Source organism: Euphorbia lathyris, chromosome 2 (genome assembly GCF_963576675.1).
Source record: "Euphorbia lathyris chromosome 2, ddEupLath1.1, whole genome shotgun sequence".
NCBI classification, from domain to species: domain Eukaryota; kingdom Viridiplantae; phylum Streptophyta; class Magnoliopsida; order Malpighiales; family Euphorbiaceae; genus Euphorbia; species Euphorbia lathyris.
The window spans coordinates 135,462,074-135,486,920 of record NC_088911.1 but is presented as its reverse complement, the minus strand read 5'-3'; the positions used below and the strand labels follow the sequence as shown (position 1 = coordinate 135,486,920).

Below are 24,847 nucleotides of genomic sequence, written 5' to 3'. Positions count from 1 at the left end.
GAATGATCACTATTATAAGATAGTGAAATCGTGTAATGGATTTCTTTGCCTATCTGAACCAATGGATAATAAGCATATTATTGTGTGCAATTCTTTCCATTCCCAAATTTAGATTGTCGATTAAGGAGATCATTTTTTGCAAATGCATATGCAAATCTTTGTATGCTACAATTTCAAATCCCGAATTTGCTCAATCTGAGGTCTTTCCCATTGCTCGAACCGTGGATTATACACACGTGTCAAGAATACTTTATCCCCTTGAGCTAGAGCAGGATGAATTAGTTTTCCATGTTAGTATGAAATTCGATTCGAAGTTAAAGATTCCAGTGCGCAATTTCCCATTGGTTTTAAGAGATAACATCATTGGCAATGAAGAAATCACATTGAAGGCGAATGATCACTGTTATAAGATAGTGAATTCGTGTAATGGATTTCTTTGCCTATCTGAACCAATGGATAATAAGCCTGTTGTTGTGTGCAATCCGGTTACAGCGGAGTTTATTAATATTCCGCAAGTCATTGAGGGTAAAAATGATTATAGTTATGATGATTATATTGGCACCATTATTTAATTGTTGTCTTTACGAGGAAGAATTAATATATCTTATATCAACTAAACTTACCAAATAAAATATATTAGACGTGGTTGTTTCTTTTTCTTTTGAAAAACCTTAATTAATGCACTTCTTAATATCAACTTACAATAAACTTAACTAGTATCAACTCAGAAATTTAAATGTCTAAAATCTATATTAGTAAGAAAATAATATGTATAATAATAGCCCAAAAAATATTAAATTATTGCTAGACATCCTCTTAACCATTTGAGCCGTCTGCCAATATCCAAGTTAATGCACCATCTCTCAATATTAATATATAAATAAGTAAAGATAAATAAGCGAATTATACTCTAAAATTAAAGTAAATAAATATGCATACATTACCTAAAACTTCAAAGTAAAGATAAGATTTAGTCACAAGTCAACTGCAGTTTTCTTTTGCTTCTTATATGACGTAAATGAAACACCCTCATCCATAGAATTTAAGGTAAAAATATTTTCTTTATTAGTACAAGTAGGTTTAATGTGACCAGATTGTTTGGATATGGAACAACTTTTAATCTGTTTCTTTCTTAATTCGTTTCCACCCCATCACGCTTTTTTTACGACGCCCTTTTGTCTTTGATTGGGGAGGGCACAACATGTTATTATCTCCATCTCCAAGTGCATTGTCTATAGGAATATGTTCTTCTGTCCATATACAAATAATCCGGTCACACTAAACCTACTTGTCCTAATAAGGAAAACATTTTTACCTTAAATGCTATGGATGAGGGTGTTTCATTTACGTCACAGAAGAAGCAAAAGAAAACTGCAGTTGACGTGGGACTAAATCCTATCTTTACTTTGAAGTTTTAGGTAATGTATGTATGTATATTTATTTACTTTAATTTTAGAATATAATTCACTTATTTAGCATCTTCAATGAGGTATAACCTTTTTTTTTATCATACTCTCAACTCGAGAGAGTATAATAAAATTTCAAAATTATCAACCGGTTGATAACTAGGTTTTGCTGCCATCTATATTTATGATGGTAGTAAAAGTTTTTTTTTGCTTTTAAATAATAGCACTTCACCCATTCAAATAATAAGACTTTATCTATTAAAAATTAATATAAAACTTGACCAATTATAGTTTGATGTATAACATTCATTCTCCACCAAAAACATAGACATTGTAAAAAATACTAACATTTTAGATTCCATATATTAGCAGCAAAAAAAAACTAAAAGATATAAAAAAGGTAGAAATTAAAAGATTAAAAGATCAGAATTTTTTATTAATTTCTATTTTTGAATTAATGAAAAAACCATTCTTAACCTATAAATTAATTAATTAAGAATAAAATTACTCTTAAAGAATTAATACAAAATATAATTTGATAGTGGATCCTATGTCATTAAGTGGTTGTAGAGTTTAACCAGGGTAGGCCATGGACTTAGGTCAGGAGTGCGCTGGCCTAGGACCTATGGCTGTTAGGGTGCCCAAAATGTTTTTTTATTACATAAATATATGTAGGTATATAAAAAGTAAAACACAACTTATACAAAAGTTAGCAAATATCCCAGCGGTTTTGAAAGTGGTTGTCATTGGAAAGAGCCTATGTTCGACTCTCCCTGGTGGCAAAAAATTTTTTTCCCCAAAAAAACAATTATGCAAATATTTGGTTTTCTAGAAAACAAAAAAAAAAAAAAATATATATATATATATATATTAATATTAAAAAATTTACATAAAAATCCACTTTTGAAAACTTATTTACAATTATATGTTTTAAATTAGTTCAAACTAATAAAATTATTATTATTAATATATTTTAATATTAAGGCTTATAAATTAAGAATCTAGAATATATTTACTAAGTTTTGAAATTTATGAATTAAGGTCTAATTTTTTTAATTAGAGTATAAAATCATATTTTTTTTTTTATATATGAAAAATAATAACATATTGAAAAGTAATTTTGATTATATGATTTAATTATAATTTTGTAACCAATTGTGTTATCATGTAAAAAGTCTTAAAAATTAGTTAGGTTTTAAAGAGTCAAAAATAATTAATATTTTGAAATTAAAATAGGTCTAATTGATTTTTTTGAATATAGATTGAAGGTTAATTTAAGAATTAAACTCTTATTTGGGCTCTGTAATATGCAAAATTTTATCATAGCATTTGGTAACATTTTCTCCTTCAAGTATCATAAATGTCATTTAACATATTTTGGATGAAAAATTAATCGATTTGTTTTTTTTTTTTTTGGCAAAATGACACAATTTTTGACACGTGATATATACATGTGGAAATTGATTTTATTTTTTTATTAAATATATTTAATATGAAGATAAATAATGAATTAATGAAATACTTTTATATTTATCATGTATTGAAATATATTTTAAATTTTTTTACGAAACATTATATGGGCCTTTCTTTATTATTCCGCCTAGGGCCCATAAATTATCAGGACCGACCCTGAGTTTAACCATTAGAGATATAGATGGTATAATAAAATAGAGTTTATTAAGTGATTTCTAAAATAATGATGTGTCATATATATTGAGTGGTTGTTACTATGAATCATTAGAGATGCTCTTATATATTAATTACGACAGGTGGTGCATTAACTTGGATATTGGCAGACGACTCAAATGGTTAAGAGGATGTCTAACAATAATTTAATAATTTTTAGCTATTATTATACATATTATTTTCTTACTAATATAGATTTTAGACATTTAAATTTCTGAGTTGATATTAGTTAAGTTTATTGTAAGTTGATATTAAGAAGTGCATTAATTAAGGTTTTTCAAAACAAAAAGAAACAATCACGTCTAATATATTTTGTTTGGTAAGTTTAGTTGACATAAGAAATATTAGTTTTTACTCATAAAGACAACAATTAAATAAGGGTGACAATATCTATAGATTGAAAATTGGTTAAATAATTTATGCATCTAATGCTTATATGCAGCCCTAAGGGCTGCATATATCAAAATCGTTTTATTTTTTATTAATAATTTATTATTTGAGAACTCTTTCTTCTCTCACTATTGGTAAATAATAATTAATAATTTTAATAATAAAATAATAAATAAAAAATGAATATGAAGAGTATTATTGGAGATGATATGTATTAGTCACTTCTCAAATCGTTAAGAGTCAATTGTATATATTATTTTTAAAGAATGAGTTCTAACAATGTCAAATGAACAGTTTTTATATGAAAAGACACATCTCTCTGAAAAGAAATAAATTAATGGTTTGACAAAATAATAATTAAAAATACTATGTGATGATAAAAGAAAAAATAAAGGATAATTAATTGTAAGAAAAAAAAATCAAATATAATGTTTTATGTAGTTTCCTCTATATTATATCTATACAGTCCCGTTCAATTGGACCCTAAAGACCAAGTTATATTTGGACCTTAACCATTAGATTTAACTCTCCAATAATCCTACGGTCCAGATATTAGATACTTAAATATTAATTAATATATTTTTGTTTTATTTTTTGATGTATTAATTCCTAAAAATCATGCCTCTTCCGACTTTTTTTTTTGAAGGACCTCTTCCGACTTTTAATCATTCTTCTTCGCTGGATAATTAAATTGATTATACATAGGATTCCAATCAAAAGTAGAACGAAAAATTTAGGTACTAAAATTTAGTAGTATTTATGAATGTAAATCGTAATTGCCTCTCTGTTTGAACAAATAAACCAAGCAAAACCTAGTTGCAAATGATATCTTCATCTTCTAAGTTTTTGCTTTTGAAATGATATTCACATCCGATTGGCCAATCCATTGATGGTACCTTCCAAACAAAATGCAAAATCCAATTCCTTCGCATCCATACCAATTTGAGAGCAAGTCTAAACTTACTGAAATTCCCAAGTTTTTGACCTTTGAATATTTTAAAGATAGAGTAGCGGTGATAGATTTGGATAATAATGAAGAAGATGAAGAAAGGAGGAAACAGAGATGGAGCATGTATCGGTTTAATTATCTGGCAAAGGTGTAGAGAAAGGCTTGATTTTTAGGCAGAAGGAAAGAAGATGAATAGTATAGGCGGTAGGATAAGGAAGAAATAATACATCAAAAAATAAAATAAAAATCTATTAACTAATATTTAATTATCTCAAATATCTGAACCGTAGGATTATTATAAAGTTAAATCTAATGGTTAAGATCCAAATATAAGTTGGTCTTTAGGGTCCAATTGAACGGGACTATATATATATATATATCTATATATCTATCTATATATATATATATATATATAATCTAGTTTTGATTTTGTTAATTTTTTATTTGTTTAAAATTATGTTTATTGAATTATGTTTAATTAATTAATTAAATTTTGATTTATTTTTTTGATTATTTATAATTATAATTTAAAATTAATTTTCAATATAAATATATTAGTAGGGTCGGTTGAATTTGACAATTAATTTTCCTATCTCAATCCAAATATGATGTAAATTTAGTAAGTAAGAAGTTGAATTTTGATAAAATAATTTAATATAAAATCTAGTTAGATTTAACTCGATCTTGGTTTGACCGACTCATAAAGTCTAATTGTGTTTAATACAATTTAGTGGAATTTTAATTTATTAAATTAAGGGATGATTAATTTAACTAATACAATTTTTTAAAAAAAAGGAGCCTCGAGATGAGGATATGCAGTGTTGAGGTTTGACTAATAATGAGCTTTTTAGCTGTAAGTATGCTTATACTTTAATTTGTGGGTTGAATCTTGAACAAATTGATAGAAAGTATGAGCTATTAAAGTTCCGTAATGGTTACCGAGTTTTTCTTGGCGCTGTTCGTATACTAAAATATTTACTAACAAAGAGAGATCACAGAGGAACCTCTCATCTGATGAGACATGTGGTCAGTGTAAAACGACCGTTGAGATTTTCACACATGTCTTTCGATACTGTTCGACTAACTCTAATCTCTTGTTTCTTTTTAATTCTACATTTGAAAAGAACATTCTATTCTATCATATGCAGCACATATCACTTATAGTATAGATTTTTCTGACTCTATTTTGAATCTTGATTTGGTGTAAGAAATTTGTACGTGTAGGTACGGGGTCAAAAATCTATTAATATCCTCGCTTGCCTACACTTAGCACATGTAAGCATACATGTAATTCTTCTTCTATCTCCTTTTATTTCCATTGGTAAAGGAAGACTAGCTAGAAAGAGAATTGGCTACTTTCTTCTTTTGATCCCTTTCCACTTACCCACTTGACCATTCATCAAATACAATATGCCTTTATTCTTGAAAGGTTAACTATAGATAACGTTTTTTTTTTCAAAAAATTTATTCTAACAAAGTATTTCGAAATAAAAGAATATTTTTCGGAGACTTAATAATTGCAGGTCATTGTTGGAAATAAATGACTCTTACTCAGTCAGATTTATTCGACGACAAGCTAATGAGCTGGCTCATGTGATGACTCAGTCTTCTCGTTTTAATACTTGTCTTTTATTCTTTAATTCTGTACTTAGTTTCATTTTGTCTGTCATGTTACTTATTGCCATTAAAGGCTAGTTAATTCATTTCGATTAAAAAAAAAAGAATAAAAAAATATATTTTAAGGTTCTTAATATATTATTTATTTTATTTTTGTGTAATCATAATAAAATGATAATGGAACTCTTTGTTTCTATAATTTTTTTTTTTGGTAGAAAAGGAAAAGAAAAACGAATAACAACAAACTACCCAGGAATTAGCCTAGGGAAGCTAACCCCAATCCTATCTTCTAAGAGAAGATGAGAGATGAAACTAGGGGAAACAGGAAGGGTAGTAACGCCTAACGTCCCTTCATGGCCCGCCGCCGCCAAGCGATCAGCAACACGATTCTGCTCTCTAAAAATGTGTCTGAACTCTACGAACTCAAAGGAGGAGCAAAGCCTTATAATAGCTTTGATGAGGTTGCGACTGTTAAGACCCATAGAATGATTCTCAGAAATCATTTTGATTGCTTCCAAATTATCAGACTCCACAGAGAGCCTCTTAACACCCAGCCTTTTAGCAAGATTGATTCCAGTAAGAATAGCCCAGAGCTCCGCAGAAAAGGAAGAACCCAACCCTAAATTCTGGGAGAACCCAGAAAGCCAGACGCCCCCTACATCTCTAAGCACACCTCCAGCCGCAATCTTACCGTTACTGAGGCAGGAACCATCAGTATTCAGCTTCACAACCCCCTCTCTTGGCCTGCTCCATCCCACGAGATGGACATCACAACACTGAGAGGCTCTGGCAAGGGACTCTCCTTTGAAACTATCGATAATAGAGAAAAGTTTTTTCGAGAAGAAATCAGCTAAGTTTGTCATAAAAACAGTTTTATCTCCAAAAATCTCCTCGTTTCTCCATTTCCAAACTTGGTGACAGATAATAGCAAAGAAAATGTCACCATGCTCCATGTATGGAAGCAACTTTCCTCTAACACCATCAGAGAACCAGTCGACCTCAGAATGTGCCATGAAGGAAGAGAAAATATGGTGTGGGAGAATTTTCCTCCAAACCTCTTTACTATTAGAGCAATCTCTAAGAGCATGGCACAAAGTCTCAACATGGCCTCTGCATCTACTGCAAGCTCCAGAATCAGCCAAGTGCCTTCTGTGCCTATCCGAATTAGTAAGAAGCCTGTCCTTAACGCCCAGCCACAGGAAACTCCTAATACGGAAAGGAACTTTAAGGGTCCAAATCGACTTCCACACATCCGAGGGAGGATCAGATCTAAAGAGAGAGAAAGCTTCAAAGGCCGATTTGCAAGAATAAACTCCATTGTTAGTCAGCGCCCAACAGTGCCTATCCAAGTCCTCCTCTTGATTACTCACCTTCACTCCCCGCATTCTAAGGAGAGTCTCAAGGCTAAAGAAAGTATCAAACTTTGACCAGATCCAGTCCCCTTCCGAGTCAACCATATCGGCAATCCTCCAGTTGCGTATATCACTAGGCGGGGGGGAAGAACACACCTCAATTAACGGTTTATCCCCAATCCAGTTATCAAACCAGAAACTAATGGACTTACCATTCCCCACCTCCAGGCCAACTCCCAAGCAGAACTCATCAAACACAGCACTAAGTCCTTTCCAGAGGAAGGAACAATTAGCAACTCTCTCTTTCGGGCCCCCGAAGATTTTGTCTTTCCGATACTTACCACAAAGGAGGCGAACCCAAAGAGAGGAAGGGTTTTGCCACATACGCCAAAGGAGTTTCATTAATAAAACTTTATTATTGTCCTTTGCTTTCCTAATACCCAGACCCCCAGAATCTTTAGGCTGGCAAACCTCACTCCAAGGCACAAGATGGATCTTCCTGCCCTCCGCAGCTTCCCCCCACAGGAACCTACGGTTAATCTTGTCAAGATCATTAAGCACAGGATCCGGAAGCTTACAAGCCTGCATGATGTGATTGGGAGCAGCACAATTAACAGATTGAATTAACGTGAGGCGGCCAGCGAGAGACAGAGTCTTGGCTTTCCAAATGGCACACTTCGAATTAGCTTTATCCAAAGTCTCTTTGAAGGAGCCTTTAGACACACGCTCACTATGGAGGGGAACGCCCAGATACTTCCCAAGAGAATCAGTAAGAGGAATACCTGAGAGATCACTTAATCTCTTACAGACTCTCTGATTCATATTCTTAGAGCACATCATCCTAGATTTCTGGATATTAAGCTTCTGCCCAGAGGCCGAACAAAAACAATCCAGAATATCCATAATGACTCTCAACTGCTCCTCATTACCCTCAAGAAAGATAAGGACATCATCTGCAAAGAATAAGTGAGTCACCTGGGGACAGAAGCTGTTGATCGCCACAGGGTGGAAACTCCCATTATCAATCGCATCCTGAATCAGGTGAGAGAGCCTCTCCATAGCAATAACAAAAAGGAAAGGGCTCATAGGATCCCCCTGACGGATTCCTCTGCCCGGGGAAAATTCCTCCGACATATCCCCATTGACCATAACTTGAAACATAGGAGAAGAAATACATACCTTAATTAAACTTCTCCAACTGTCCGGGATTCTAGCTCTCTCAAGGCTCTCCATCAAGAAATCCCAATTAATTCGATCATAGGCCTTCTCTAAATCCAGCTTCAGAGCCACAATGCCTTTCCTCCCCTTCCTAATCTTCATCGTGTGGACCATCTCTTGGGCGATCACCACATTATCCATCATTTGTCTACCAGGCACAAAGCTACCCTGATTCTGACAAATGATCGCAGGAAGAATGCCACGGATTCTATTAGCCACAATCTTTGTAACAGTTTTGTAAAGAACATTACAAAGACTGATAGGTCTCATATGCAAAAAGGAAGAAGGCTTATCAATCTTAGGAATCAGAACCAGGAGGGTTCTATTAACCAGCTCAATATCCTTCGAACCACTGAACACCCCCAAGACAAAATTATAGATGCCTTCCTTCACTACATCCCAATGCTTATGGTAAAAGCCCGCCGGAAGACCATCAATCCCAGGAGCTTTAGAAGCCCCAATGCTGAAGATAGCTTGGTCAATCTCTTTTCGGGAAATAGGTTGAAAGGCCTCCTGACTACAATCCTCACTGATTAAAGGAGATGTAGCAATAGAGTGAGCCCTCTCCAAAAGAACAGGTTCCTCTTTGAACAGCTCTCTGTAGAAATCCAGGGCTAAGTTCCGAATAACCTCATCTTCATAAACCCAATCACCATTAGAATCCTTAATGGCCTCAATTCTATTTCTCTGCCTTCTGATCAGGGTAGAGAGATGGAAGTATTTGGTATTACGATCCCCATCTCTAATCCAGGACTTCCGAGACTTCTGGAACCAAAGGAACTCCTCCTGCCTAAGCACAGCCTCCAGCTCCTTCTGAAGGGTTCTGAGGAGGCCCTCAAGGCTATGATCAAACCTCCCCTCCAACCTGCGTTGAATGCCCTCCATCCTCTTTAATAACTTGTTCTTCCTTCTGATAATATGCCCAAACACATTCCTATTCCACCCCTGCACCTTATTCCACCCCTGCACTCTTTGTTTCTATAATAATAATAATAATAAAATTCTTTGTTTCTTTAAACAAAAAATTGATTTATTAAATTTGTAATTTCAAATATATTTATATGTCATTTTTTAAACTAAATTTGTTTGGTAGGAACTAATTACCTATAAATCTGTTCATATGTATGTTGAATGACTCATCCAATCCATAAATGTTAATCTATCACTAAGCTTAAGTATTCCAATCCGATCAATGCATACATAAAATAAAATGAGTTGGATTTGATATTTGTCTTAAAATCTAAGTCGAACTCTTTTGCTTTGTGCCACCTTTATTTTCATATATGTAAAATATAATTTCGATTTTTTTTACGTATTTTGTTATTTTTTAAAACTATATTCATTTGATTTTTTTAATTAATTATATTTTGATTTATTCTATTTTGATTGTTTATAATTATAATTTAAAATTAATTTTTAATATAAATATATTAATAGGGTCGATTGAATTTTACAATTAATTTTCATATCTCATTCTGAATCTGATGTAAATTTAGTAAGTAAAAAGTTGAATTTTAACCAAAATAATTTAATATAAAATCTAGTTAGATTTAACTGGATCTTGTTCGGACGGACTAATAAAATCTAATTGTGTTTAATAAAATTTATTGAAATTTAATTTATTAAATTAAGGGATGATTAACTTAACTAATACAAATTTAAAAAAAAGAGAGCCTCAAAATGATTTTGTTTTCTTATTGCTTAACAATAATTCATCATGATGTGATTAATCATAATAATTAAGAGTTAAATTTATTAATTCAAAAATTTAATTATTAGTGACTTTGTGATTTTTAAATTTTTATCAATCAATAGAAGAGAATCCAAATAAGCCAAACATGGATCTGGATTACAGAGCTTCCCGTTCTTTGATATGCGCTAAACTCCCTTTCAAGTGCATGTAAAACTGAACTACTCCTCTATTCACGTGCCGCCACGTGTCTTTCCTAGTTTAAAATCCCCCCTGACTGCCACGTCACTCCCAGCTAATCAAGCAGAACTAGCTTCTCTGTGCACCAGACAGTAGTTTTATCATTAACTTATTCCTCGTTTGGAAATTTGAAATTGCTCCCCCTTCGTAAAGAGACGTTACAACTTTTTATTATTTAAAATAATAAAAAATATTAATTATTTTATTAATATTTAAAAAAACAAACCGTCTGTCTCCATTTAATGCATTTGAACGACGACCTCTTTCTCTCTCTCTCTCAGTTAGCTTTCCTCTTACTCAGAAATTTTCAATTTCTCTCGTAAAATCTCTGCAAAATCTTCAATTTATGTTCTTCTTCTTCTTTCTATCTACCAGCGTAACTTTAATTTCTGGAGGTGGATTGCGTTAATCGGAAACCTACACTGTGAGGTTTAATAAGGTAAGTGTATGGAAATTAGGTGTTTATTTTGAGTTGTAAATAATGGATATGGTGATTGTTGTGTTAATGTGTGGGTTTGAGTTTTCATGGTAGAGTTTTTTCATGTTCTGTATATTTGTGGCTATGAATTAAGGAGAAGAGAAGAGAATTAAGGTAATTGCTGTTTTTTAATCTCGTTATTTCCATGGGTTGTTTGTCATGTTTGAGGTTAGATTGAATTCTATTTTTGTTTCAGGAGATAATTAGTTTAGCTAGATTCTTGTATTTTCCTCGTTCCTAGCGATGTAGAAAATTTATCCATATAGAGAAATTGTGAGGCAAATGAGAGATCAATGGGTTATGGGAGATTAGATGATAAAAGAAACTTTAAGAACAAAAACAAGTTGGGATATCAACTTAAATTTAGGGAATAATAACTAAGATGCAGTAATTTCAGTCACTGAATGTGACTGGAGTGCTGGAGGTGGTTTAGTGGCTTTAGAGTTTAGGGGATTGGATGTTGCAGTGATATAAGATCATTTTCTAGGTTCGATTAGTTTGACTAGATTCAGCAACTGAAGGTTTCAGGAGGCTACTAGGCTATTCCTAGCTTATATAATTTGATTTCATGACTTGCATTGTTGGTCTTATAGGTCGCAGCTATGAACGACAAGAATTTGAAAGACACAAATTTGAATTATTATGAGTAGGTGAAGAAATTGATGAAGCACAAGTCTGGCCGTTTTTTGAATGTTTTTTTATTGTATTTTGTGTCAATGCTGGACATATGTTATACAAAAGAAGAAAGAAATATGAGTTTGAACCACTAATTTCCCTCATCTTATAATCTCTTAAACAAGTGCTTTATGAAAATCGGCATTGTTTTTTATTGTGTTTGTGTGTGCATATATATATAAGGAGAGAGAAATGCAACTGAGTTGGAAAATTGAACCATGGGTTGTCTAAAATGATGTTGCAGATGGAAACCCATAAATTCCATTAACCAAGCACTGATTCTTATCACTATAAAATGGGGGTTGAGAAAGAAAGTTCAAAAAATGGAGGAGGTTATGTAGGTGGTTTCTTTCAATTGTTTGATTGGAAAGCAAAATCTAGGAAGAAGTTATTCTCAAGCAAGTCAGAGTTACCAGGTATATATTTCTCTTTTGTGCTCACATTGTACAAAATAAATGATAAAATCAATTCACTAGGGTCAGTAATGGCGGGTTTGTTTTTCATTCTGCAGAAAATTCAAAACAAGGAAAGAGAAGGGATGGGAACCTCCCAACGACTCGGCTTCACTTGGTCAGACATTTCTTTATTCCCTTTCTATTGTTCTTCTTAAGTTTTATATTAGGTTATGTATCTGATGGAGCAATGTTATATTCAGCAGATGGATGATGATGAATCTGTGCGGGGACTAAGCATACGTGAGAGTAGTGATTATAGTTGTGCTTCATCAGTAACAGATGATGATGGATTTGGGGCTAAGGCCCCTGGAGTAGTAGCGAGGCTTATGGGATTAGATTCCATGCCAACATCAAGTATTTCTGAACCCAACTCTACCCCATTTTTGGATACCCAATCCCATAGGGAGTCTTCTCAACGGAGAAAACATTTTGAGTATTGCCATGACCCTGAGATCATGTATTCCGGAAATCTGCTCAATAAGGAGGATGGTCCTCCTCGGAACTTTATGGACTCAAAGCCTCAAAAAATATTAAGCAGACCTATTGAAAAGTTCCAAACTGAAACTTTGCCTCCAAGATCTGCTAAATCAATTCCAGTAACTCATCACAAACTTTTATCTCCTATTAAGAGTCCTGGCTTCATTCCGAGTAGAACTGCAGCTCACATCATGGAAGCTGCTGCAAAAATTATCGTGGATCCTAGCCCACAAGCTACTGCTAGAACCAGGATGTCTGTGGCTTCTTCTTCAGTGCCTCTGAAAGTACGGGATTTTAAAGAAAAGTTGGAGAGTTCACAGAAAATGTCAGTTGCAGGGCCATCTATAGTACCACCGAAAGCTCGAGATTTGAAAGAGAAAGTGGAAGCTCCAAATAGAACATCTAGGCTTCAGAAAGCCTCTCAAAGACCAGTTGAGTCAAATGCTGCCAAGTATCTTAAGGGGCAGCCTTTGAACAAGAGCTGGAATGGCTCAGTGGACAATGCTACGCCTTTCAGGGCTTTCGAAGAGAGAGAGGATGGTTCTTCTAGTTCAAAGAACAAGGGAAAGTCCGTCTCTCTTGCAATACAAGCAAAAGTTAATGTTCAAAGAAGAGAAAGTTTGAATATAAGTAGCAGCGGCTTGGTAGGCCATAAAGAACAGAATGAGGATATTTCTAGCCATAGCTTCAGAAGCCAACCAAATGCTCAAAAAAGTTTGCCTAGAAAATCTTCTACGAATAATCCTTCCGGAGCTCTGAGGCAGAATAATCAGAAGCAGAATTCCCTTACCGATAGAGAGAAGTCATCATCAAAGTCAGCAACTTCCAACATGTATGGCAGAAAGGCTCTGTCTACCAATTCTTCTTTGCGGCACAAAACTTCAGGTAAAACTGCTGGCTCCAAAACTGCAACCAGGAAGTTGGTTTCAGAAACAACAGATAGTGAAAAGGGACTTTCAAATTATGGTTTGAAGCATACTTCAAGGAAGAAACGAACAATTGATGGGAACTTGCACAGTGATAATGTTTCAGTGGACAATAATCAGAAAGAAATTGAATATAAACCTGCCATGGATAGACACTTCAGCTGGACAGAAGAGAGCAAGAAGAAAGGAGTCGATGTTGTTTCATTTACATTTAATGCTCCCTTGACGAGATCTATGCACGGCTATGATTCATCTGGTCAGCTAGTACAAAAAAGCAATGGTGCTTGCACGGATAATGGAGGCAAGAGGTTGTTGCTTGACACAGATAGTATGAAGCTTTCTTCAATTGGATATAATGTGATAGGCGGAGATGCTTTGAGTAGTCTTTTAGATCAGAAGTTAAGGGAATTAACCAATCATATACAGTCTTCCAGCCACAATTCTGTCAAAGGATTGGGTTCTGCATCATTTTTGCAAGATCTGTCACCCACTGTTAATTCCGGAAGCAGTACACCAATTTTTCACCATAAGAAGGATCGAAATGTTTCACAAGTAGATAAATTCGGTGGCAGCTTCAATTCTGATGCATTCTCGACTGATTCCGAGCCACTCAGATGGAAAAAGTTTCAGGTAATCAACTGTGTATATACATACTTTAACTATTTACTTGTATATAGTTTTGATGTTCTTTTTCTGTTTAGTCATTTTTGTGCTCGTGTGTATGTATGTATATGTATATGTATACAGTGTTGCACTAAAATATTCCAAGGGCAAATGATCTCAGTCTAACGCTGGTTGATGTACTGTCGAACTGCCTGTCTTAAAATTTGGGAATGCTTATTTCTTCTTCCATTCGTTTTCACCCAATGATCATGTTTTGGATCACCTTTTTATCACAAGTTCTATAGCGCATTAATAGATTCATCTGTATTGTTTTACTACCAGTCTTAGCCATTTTTAACGGAAATCAAATTGCGGTTATTCTTTTTAATTCTGCCCTTTTCTTTGAGTAATTTAATCTCTTCATTACTGATGCAACTTTTGTAACTTGTTAGGGAGTTGATGAGATGATAGATTGCAGCAGCAAATCTAATGATTCTGAAAAGCTGCCTAATCACAGACGTCCTAGCCCAGTTTCCGTTCTTGAACCATCCTTTTCAACCGAAACTAGTTGTTCTTTAGACAGCACAGATTGTAGCAGCACTGAAGGTAAGCCCACTTGACCTATTATTCATAAAACTTGATAATTATAATCCGGATGGATATTGGTTTATGTTTGCAATTACATAAAAATGCTATTACTTGCAGGAACCAAACAATGTTCATCGTCTATTCAAGCTCATCTTGGGTTCAGTTCTTCGAAGAATTTCAGTTACGTTGATGCTGATTTATCAGATTCTGCTTCTTCAACATCTAATGGCACTGCAACTGGAAAGCATGCTAGTACATTAACTGTGACAAATTTAACAAGATCAAGTGATTGGGAAATAAATTATGTGCAGAAGATACTCTATAATCTGGAATTTATGTTTCGGGACTACGCTTTGGGTCTTTCTAGTGAGACCATAAATCCCCATCTCTTCAACCAATTAGAAAGTCGAAAAGATGGATCTTTTAGTGATGATGGGGAGACTAGACTAGAGCGGAAGATTATATTTGACTGTGTCAGTGAATGCTTACAAATAAGATGCGGGCAGTATGTTAATGCTGGATATAAAGAATGGTCGAAAGGAGTGCTGATCGTGAGAAGAAAGGAACGGTTAGCTGAAGAAGTGTTGAAGGAGATCTCGGCATGGAAAAACATGGGGGATTGGATGGTGGATGAACTTATAGACAAGGATATGAGCAGTCAACATGGGAGATGGCTGGAATTTGAAGATGATGCATTTTCACTTCGAGCCGAGATAGAAAACCAGATATATAGTACGCTGCTCGATGAGGTAGTTGCCGATGTATTTGGGTGTCCTTGCTGTTAACTTGACCAGATCACCTGGTTTCAAGATTAATGCATTCTGCACTCATGTTGCACCAAATCATTGCTTCATCATTTATTGTCTTCTTGGAAGAAGTGTGTTCATAGGATATTAGCAGTAAAATCATCGTATGATGTGCTCTCGCGATCACAAGATTAATGCATTCGTGTTTCGATGATTGTTGCAGCTGAAATATTTGGCGATTCACGACACTGCCTGTTATTCTTTTGCCTGTATCTGTAAGGTTTCTGATCATTGTTGCACAGTTCATTAATTTATAGGCTGTTAGCAGTAAATTAAAATCATTTTATTGAAAGGCTTGATGAACCAATTTCCATATCTATGAGTTGCTTAGTCAATCTCCAAATGACAAGCACAAAATCTGAAACTCAAGACAAAGCAAAGATGTCCAATTTCTACTAGGATTTTACTTTATTTTTTCTAGCTAGCTGAAGTTTTGATTTGGAGTCATTTTAAGAACCGGAAAAGATTGGGGTGTTTGTTTTCGCTTTTCAGAACAGCTTTTCGCGTTTCACTTCAAACCGCACGAAATGTAGTGTTAAGCTAGGTTTATAAAACAACAATTTTTAGCTTTTTTATCGAAGCAAAAGTGTTTTGGAGTTTTTGGTGAATTTTTTTTTTTTGAGCATGAAAAAATCCTTTTTTTTTGAGCTTTTCGACGAAAGATGTTTATTTCCACTAAACTTCAATCAACGTCTCAAAATGACCATTGACAGTCGTTAACAATCATTTTGAGGCGTTAGTTAAAGTTTATTGGTAATAATGTTAAAAAGTGTAAAGTTGCGTGATTTTTATCTTACATTTTGAAGTTTAGTTGTCATATAGTGAAAATGAGTAAAATTCGGTGGCCATGGGTGTAATTTAACCAGTATTATCTGTTCAATAAATTATTATTTTTATTTAGTTATTTAAGTTATTTTTAGGATTAAACTCATATTTGGACTTGTGGTATTCATTTTTTTTTTCTTTTATCATTAGTCCCTGTACTAGTATTTGCCCCTTCAATTATTCTATTACGTGACATTTAATCCATTTTGGATAGAAAACTAATCGATTTGTTAAATTTTTGTCTCATGACAAATTTTGACACGTAGCATGTAATAAACATTTTTTTTTCTATATAGATCCAATATATAGATAAAATAAGAAAAATAAATTAATTTCTTATTTATATACATATTAAATCTATATGGAAAAATAAATTAATTCCTTATTTATCTAAATATTAAATCTATATGGAAAAAAATTAAATCAATTGCTACGTATATATGTCACGTGTCAAAAATTACGTCATGTAACAAATACACGTGTCACAAATTACGTCATTGTAACAAAATTTAACAAATCGGTTAGTTTTCTATCCAAAATGGATTAGAATATTTAATGGGACAAATGTTACCAAATAATACTATAAGGGCAAATGATAATTTTGGTTACACAGGGCCAAACAAGGGTTTAATCTTTATTTTATTAGGCTTAATCTACCCGTTGTTCCTAAATTTGTCCAAAAAGTTTGATTTACCCCTTAATTTAAATGGCGTTTCATTAGCTCCTAAATTTATTTAAAGTATTATTATTAAGTTTCCAAATCTATAAAAACAGCCGTAAAAATATACATAACAGAAAATTAATTTGTTTTCACGAACAACTAAAGCCAAACAAATTATGTTTTTAAAGACTTACAAATTCTATTTTAATCCGATAAGTTATACCTATGATTTCTTAACCCTGCATTTACTTGATCTCTGAACTTCAAGACACGAAAATTATGGCTTCTGAACTTTACACTTCATTAATGAAAATTATGGTTAATGATGATCTTAAAATGAAACATTGATCTCAAAATGAAAAAGGTAAAAAATTAATTTTTTTTTTAGAATCAAATTTTCCATGTAACTACCATTTTTTTTTTATTTTTCAAATATAATTTATAGATGTTTCTCTCTCTAAACAATTTTTTTTCTTCTAATTAAACAATACCTAAATGACTTTAAAATAAAAAAATTTAAAAATTAAAGTTGCTCAAAATATCATTTCTACTAGTTCTATAGGGGATAAGAGTAAGATTTAACCCTAACATTTTAAGCGAAATGTAAATTTAACCTAACGTATGAAATTGTGCTAATTTAACCCCAATGTTTTCAAACAAGATCCATTTTAACCCTATGGTATGAAAAATTTGAAAAGATTGGTTTAACTATTATTTAACTGTCACATTGGACTTTCTAAACAAGTTCGCCAATAAATTGAAGCAGTTTCATATTTTTTTTTGTAACTATATTAATAACATAGTAAATATTTTAAACAGTTTGACAAAATTTTTTTGTGATTAACTTATATATAGCCAAGGTTGTAAAAGAGGTAGGCGCTAGTCAGACAGACATGCCCTTGAGGATTAATCGGGGATGAATCAGATTTGCATTTTTTGCATTTTTATTTATTAATAAATAAATTGTTATGTAAACTCAATTATAGTACCTATAATCTTATCTAAAATAATAATATAAAATTATTATTTTTTTGAAACAATAATATAAAATTATTTAATATATAAAAAAAACACATATATTTGTACCATATATCCTTAAATATGTGGAAGCATCAATATTTCAACAACAATATCATTGAAACAACTCAAAAGTGAATTATAATAAAGAAAAAAAAATTACAATAAAAAATGCTTTTGCTCATCGTTGCTTAGGGGGCGACTAAGCGGTCTAGGTGGCGTCCAGGCAACCTAGGCACCAAAAAAATACCCAGAGGAACTAATCAGAGAAAATCGGGACGATTTCTCAATTTCGAGCGTCTAGGCCTACACGGTCCAAGCGACCTTAGTTTTGAACAATGTATATAGTAGGTTTTGTTGTTGGCATTTTAATAGAATTTTTTGTAATTTTGTTAATTTTCGATAACGTAAAGCTAAAATTGACATTATTTGAAAATGTTACGGTTAAATTTGCACCATTGACACATTAAAGTTAAATCTATTAAAAAGTTATGATTAAATTTGGCCTTTATCCTAGTTCTATAATGGAGGGTTACTTGCTATTGGAGTGATCGTATTGATGAACGTTAAAAGGGGCCATTATGTTATTAAAGTGTAAAGTCCAGGAGCTATAATGTCCAATTTTAATGTTCAGAACCATAATATTCGGTTTTAATGTTAAGTGCAAAATTTAGGAGCCATAAGTGTAATTATGCATGTTTGGTATGAGAGTTTTGAGATAGGGTTGAGCAAAAACTCCAAAAAACCGATGACTGAACCGATAACCGAACCAAATTTTTTATTTGGTTTGGTTATTTTAATATTTCGGTTCGGTATTCGGTTATCGATTTAGTTATTCTAAAAAATATCGGCCTGACAAAAAACCCAATCGAATTTATGTTTAATTTTAAAAAATATAATTTTACTTATTTATTTATTCTTCATACTTCAATTTGTAAAAAAAAAAAAGTCTAACAATTTTAGTTTTAAACATTATTGAATTAATTTGTAATATATAAAGAATTGATTTTGAAATTTCAAATTTCAAATTAATGAAGCTAAAATTTTATAATTTATAACATTTTAAACATTTAAATTAAAAATATAAAAATTTCGGTTAGTTGGTTGGTAATCGAACCGAACTAAAAATTTTTAATTTGGTCAACTTTAGTTAGTTTAATTATTTGGTACGGTTTGATTTTTAAAATTATATAAATATCAATTCGGTTAGCCAATAACTCAATTTGATTAGTAATCGAACCGAACCGATGCTGACTCCTGACGTAGTAGCTTTGAGGCTGTGGTGGTAAAATGTAGCACAAACAACAAAATAGTCCACAAGCTTTGCCCTTTTTGACTGGATTAAAACAGTGAAGATGGTGTAATCAAAAGGCCCATTAATGCATGCATTTTCATAGACTTTAGTACACTTAATGCTTGCCTATGTAGCCAAGGGACTACTTTTCTTAAAGGGTAAATTTTTTTTAAAAAAAAAACTTGCTTTTTTTTCTGTTCTGTTAAATTGGTATCTGTAATTTTTTTTTTCTAGACGAGAACTGAGGTTTTCGTTTGTGATTAGGAGACGATTGATATTTTTTGCTTTACTAAAAGTAAGGACATCAAAATTAAAATGAGCGTGGCCGACTTCAAAATTGTAAATTTCCAAGACTTGATGATATTCTAAGCAACTTTAATTTTTCAACTTTTAATTTTGAGATCATTTAGGTGTTGTTTAGTGAGGAGAAAGAAAGCTCCTAAAATGATGATTTTTGAAAATAAAAAATTTTGTTCCATAGTAATTGTGGTACTAAACAACTTTAATTCTAGAAAATTTTCATTTTTAGATTGTTAACGGTCATTTTTATAGTGTCGAACTAAACAATCATCGTTTTTAGCAAAACGAAAATCTTCGTCCCTATTTGGATAATTTTTTACAGGTAAAAGTTTGACAAAACGTGAAAGTAGAATGATTTTTTTAACATCACCCTTTTCTAAATTAAACTTTTCAGTTTTCAATGATTTAGTACCATGTAAATATTGTTCGCATTGATCTAAATCCAATTTATTGGATTTCATAATTTAAAATGTAGTACATATATTTGAATCACACTTTACTAATACAGCCTCACTTTCTTTTCTTTTTATTTCCAATGCGGAATTCAGTATGTTTCTATCCAGGGCCGTCTTAAACATTTTTGGGGCTCTGTGCTAAATAAAAAAAATTGGGCCCTATTTATTAAAAAAATTAATACTTTCATATAATAATAACAATGTTTCTACAAAATGAAACACCAAAATACTTTTAACTTGATTTTTAGCATTATAAATATAATTAAATAATTAAATAAGATATTGTATAATAATAATAAAAAAAAATTGGGACCCTTAAGACTATTAGAGCGTTAATTTTCTGGATAAATTAATATTCACTTAATTTTTCGCATAATAATTAATAATAATAATTTATTTAGATTTGTATAATAAAAAAAAAATTGGACCCCCTTAAACTTGGGGCCTTGTGTGGGAGAGCTTCTTGTACACCCTTCTCTTATTCCCATGCTCATTCCGTATGACTACTCTTCAGTGGCGGAGCCAGGACTGAAAGTTCGGAGGGGCTTCACTAGGCGTAAAAAAAAAAAAACGATGACGATTTAAGGGTTTGATTTTTTTAGTCTCATTTAAAGTATTCTCTCACTATTAGTCCTATTGAGAAATATAAAATAAGAAAAGGAAAAAAATGTTTTGTTAACCAAATAATTGTTTCAATAAAATAAATGTATAACAAATTATTATTTTATACTACTTCCGTTTCATATTATATGTCTTTCCAGAGACTCTTTTTTGTTTCATTATACATGTCATTTTGTTTTATATGATCAGTAAGTCATCTTTTTTCCTGCTATAGAATGTGAGTTCATGAAAATTAATTAGAATAATGCACTTATTATAGAATAAATAAATAATGGAATCAATAAATAAGGGGCAATGATGTCTTTTCTCTAATATCTTTAATTTCTATGCAACTCTCTAAAACGACATGTAATATGAAACAGAGAGACTAATAATTAAATAATTAAATAATTAATTAAAATAAAACCAAAAACCGTATAAGTTGAAAAAAACAACTGTATTCTTCAAAAAAAAAAGACAACTATATAGAATAAATATTATTATTAGTTTTTTTTTGGAAGAGAACATTATTATTAGTTTTTTTTTTTTTGAAAACAAAGATTAAATTCATTCCTTAAATCGAATCAGCAACAATAGTTTCCTGCAACCAAGCCGGAGCAGAAAAAGAAACAAACTCGCTAGCATTGGACAGGGCATGTCGTGCAATAACATGAGCGCCCCTGTTCGCTTGGCGTGGAGAGAAAGACACTTTATAATCGTGTCGACTACTTAATAAAACCTTACAATCCTGAATAATTGACCCAACATTATTATTAGTTTTAATAATTCAATTTAGTTTTTTAGAAAGAAATAATTCAATTTAGTTGTTTCATTATATTTACTAAAATTCAAATGCAATATGGAGCCTCCATACACTTAAATTGGAAGCCCAATTCATGCCCTCGGCTATCTACTCATTTCTTTATAAATTCATTTCTTTATAAATTAGATGTCTGGATCCATACTTAGACAAATAAATAGCCCATTTATACTTTTCTGTTTTAAATTTGCCCTAACTAAAACTAGGCGGTTTTAGTTAGGGAAAATTTAAAAAAATAATAGAAGATGGGGGCTCAGCCCCCCAGCTTCTTCTTCGAAGCTTCAGATCTGCCATGGCTGGATTCCAGCCATGGCAGACTAGGGGCGGAATCACGCCGGCCAACCTCTACTTGAGGTTTGCTGGCGGCCGGAGGGTCGGCCGACCCTCCCCGCCCCTGCTACTCTTTGCTCAAGTTTTCAATATCCGTTAGCGACTCCAAATGAAATGTTTACTAAATAGCAATTTCTACTTTTTGCTCAAGTTTTCCAATGCAATCTTCAACACAATGTTTACTGGATTGTAAAATTTCAAGCATCATTAATATTAATGAAACGTGAGTTTGTTCATCAACAAAAAAAATGTGTAATTTCAAATATTGTGTTAGGTGGCATGTCATCTGCTGCTTAGCTGACACGTCAGCTAGGTGGTATGAACATGTTATCTAGATAGCAGTCACGTGTGTTTCAATTAGAAAGTAGACCACTATTAATGTGGCAACCATATCATTTTTCTGGTGTCTTTTTTACTCTTGAAGACGCTAAAATGACTTTCTTGAGATAAAATTCAAAGTTAAATGAGTAACCATTTTGAAACAACCATTAAAATTCAGTGACTAATGGTGTATTTTAACCCGATTTTCTATCCATTCCTTTTGGTTTAATTAAATCACACAGATCCTATTATTTGGATATTTTTATTTTATTTCTGTTATACATGTTTTGATTCGGTAAAACCCAACAGATAGTTCCTATGTATAGGTATTTTTCTCTACATGAAAAGACTCATGTTTTCAGTTTCTCTCGTATCCAATGATACCAAATATCAATCGTTTCAGAATCACATTCTTGCTTAAGTATATGATATTTTGACTATCACGATATATTATGTTGTCCGATAGTTTTTGACCCAACTCTTCAAAGAATCTCTTTAACAAAATCATCTTTTACTTGCTTCACTGTAAATTGTACTCTGTCTCGGCCGTAGAAAGTGCAACACATTTTTATAATTTGGACTGCCAAGAAATTATTCTTAGAAAAAATGTAAATACGTATCCCAAAATTGCTCTTTTGTGATCGTGATCTTCTAAGATTGGGTTAGATCCTCCGTAACAAAACACATCTTAAAACTTCTCTTTAAATATCTAATAATCCGTTTAACGGCTTCCAATTTTTAATCAAGAGTCAAATATATTAATGTAGCATTTAGTCATAAGTCCTCCAATGATCCACAATCAAGGAAAACATTGTAAGAAACCTCGCTTTTTTTAGTTATTAAACTTTTAATATTTCAATGTTAACTGTGTTGATAAGAGTGATGGTTTATGGCTTATTTGAAAAGATGATAATGGAGAGTTAATGATGCTCATAATAAAGAGTTATTTGAGGAGGTCTCTGTTGACGAGGTTAAAGAAGTTGTTTTTGATATGCATCCCAACAAAGCTTCATTCCGGATGTGATGAATCTGACTTTTTTTCGTACTTTCTGGTATCTTGTGGGGGTTGATGTGGTGAAGTTTTGTAGGGATTTATTTGTGTCGGGTAGGCTACTGCAAGGGTTGAACAACACTAGTGAAATTCTAATTCAAAAAGAAGGATCAATCGGAAACGATGAGGGAACTTCAACCACTCTGCAACATTTTATACAAAATCATTGCTAAGATTTTAGAAAACAGGTTGAAGCATCTTCTTAGTTTCTTGAAGTCTGATTCTTAGAGTGCTCTTGTCTTAGGATGACTGATTACAAAAAAAAAAAAAAAAAATCTTAATTGCGTTCGAGACTGCCTATTTTTTTAGAATGAAGTCTCAAGGTAGAAATGGTTTTGCTGTTCTAAAAATATATATGAGTAAGACTTATGATAAATTAGAATGGGGTTTATCAGAGTCATACTTCAATGGTTTGGCTTTTCTGATAGATAATTGAATATGATTATGTGTTGTATTACTTCTATAGATTACCATATTGATGTTGAAGGTCAAGAACTGGAGCCTATTATCCCATTTCGTGACCTATTATCGACATAACTTTTTATACTTTGCGTTTAAGGTCTTCGTGCGCTAATTCGTGTTAAGGAGAGTCAGGAATTATGGCATGATTGTTGTATTGGTAAAAGGGCTCCATTTGTGAGCCATATATTTTTTAGGGCTTATGCTGCAGAATTTGAGGTTATTCAAGCTGTCCTCCAAGAATATGAGCTTGTCTTAGGACAAGTTGTTAATTTCCAGAAGTCATCTATTTTCTACAATCAAAATGTGTCAGAGGATATTCGTAATAACATTTATCATGTTTGTTTTTTTTGGGGGGGGGGGTGTGGAGGAGACTGATAATCAAGGGCAAATACTTGGGTTTACCGTCGTTAGTTGGTTGCAGCGAGAAAGAAGTGCTCCAATCATTAAATATCGTATACGGAGTCGGTTGCAGTCCTGAAATTTCAAAATTCTTTCTAGAGCATGTAAGGATATTCTCATTAAGATTATGGCTTAAGTAGTGTCTAATTATGTAATTAATTATTTTTACTATCTTTAGGTCTCTATCAAGAGCTTGAGAAAATGTTTAACGCCTTGTGGTGGTGTAATAATGGAAGAGGAATTGCTATGTGAGGAAATAGTGTTAGAGATTTATTACCAATCTTGATTCGCTAGTCTCCCTTACCTTTAAAGCCAGATATTTCAAGGATTCTAGTTTTTTGAATGCCTCCGGAGGTCATAATGCTAGTTTTGCTTGAAGTAGCTAAATAGAAGCAAATTATCTTCTCCTTCAGGGCTATAGAAGGCGTATTAGAAATGGTCACAATTTACAGATCGAGATGGATCTTTGGTTATTGGTGGCACCGAACGGAAAATCAACCACTAAAAATTCCACCTTCGATTGCTATGACCAGTGTTTCTTCGCTTTTCACTATAGGAGAAAGGAGGTGGGATTTAGATGTTATTAAAGATGTGTTTAATTCCGAGCATCAAGATAATATGCTTACAATTCCTTTATCTTCTTCAATTGATCAAGACAGTTGGCTTTGGAGGTTTGAGCATGACGGTAATTATTCAGTGCGTAAGTATAGATGCTTTGTAACTTTACAGCCTGGTGCAACTAGTTGGGTTAAGAAG

The 24,847-nt window shown here is 32.6% G+C and overlaps 1 protein-coding gene across 2 annotated transcripts; it reads left to right on the top strand.

Annotated features, from left to right (window-relative positions):
- The first annotated feature begins 10,804 nt into the window (after positions 1-10,804).
- LOC136220030 (uncharacterized) lies at positions 10,805-16,028 on the top strand. 2 transcript variants are annotated; one of them, XM_066007686.1, is made up of 6 exons: positions 10,805-10,987; positions 11,946-12,117; positions 12,213-12,271; positions 12,360-14,189; positions 14,615-14,768; positions 14,868-16,028. In XM_066007686.1, the coding sequence occupies exons 2-6, from the start codon at positions 11,997-11,999 to the stop codon at positions 15,533-15,535; spliced, it is 2,832 nt and encodes a 943-aa protein (XP_065863758.1). In that variant the 5' UTR covers positions 10,805-10,987; positions 11,946-11,996; the 3' UTR covers positions 15,536-16,028. The 2 variants fall into 2 exon arrangements, with proteins under 2 accessions (XP_065863758.1, XP_065863757.1); XM_066007685.1 differs by having other exon boundaries at positions 12,357-14,189.
- The last annotated feature ends 8,819 nt before the right edge of the window (positions 16,029-24,847 follow it).

Excerpts from the sequence above, each read along its gene's own strand:
- LOC136220030 (XM_066007685.1), top strand. The coding sequence starts at position 11,997 with ATGGGGGTTGAGAAAGAAAGTTCAAAAAATGGAGGAGGTTATGTAGGT. Across the intron at positions 14,190-14,614 it reads TCAGATGGAAAAAGTTTCAG|GGAGTTGATGAGATGATAGA; the intron begins GTAATCAACTGT and ends GTAACTTGTTAG. Across the intron at positions 14,769-14,867 it reads AGATTGTAGCAGCACTGAAG|GAACCAAACAATGTTCATCG; the intron begins GTAAGCCCACTT and ends TATTACTTGCAG.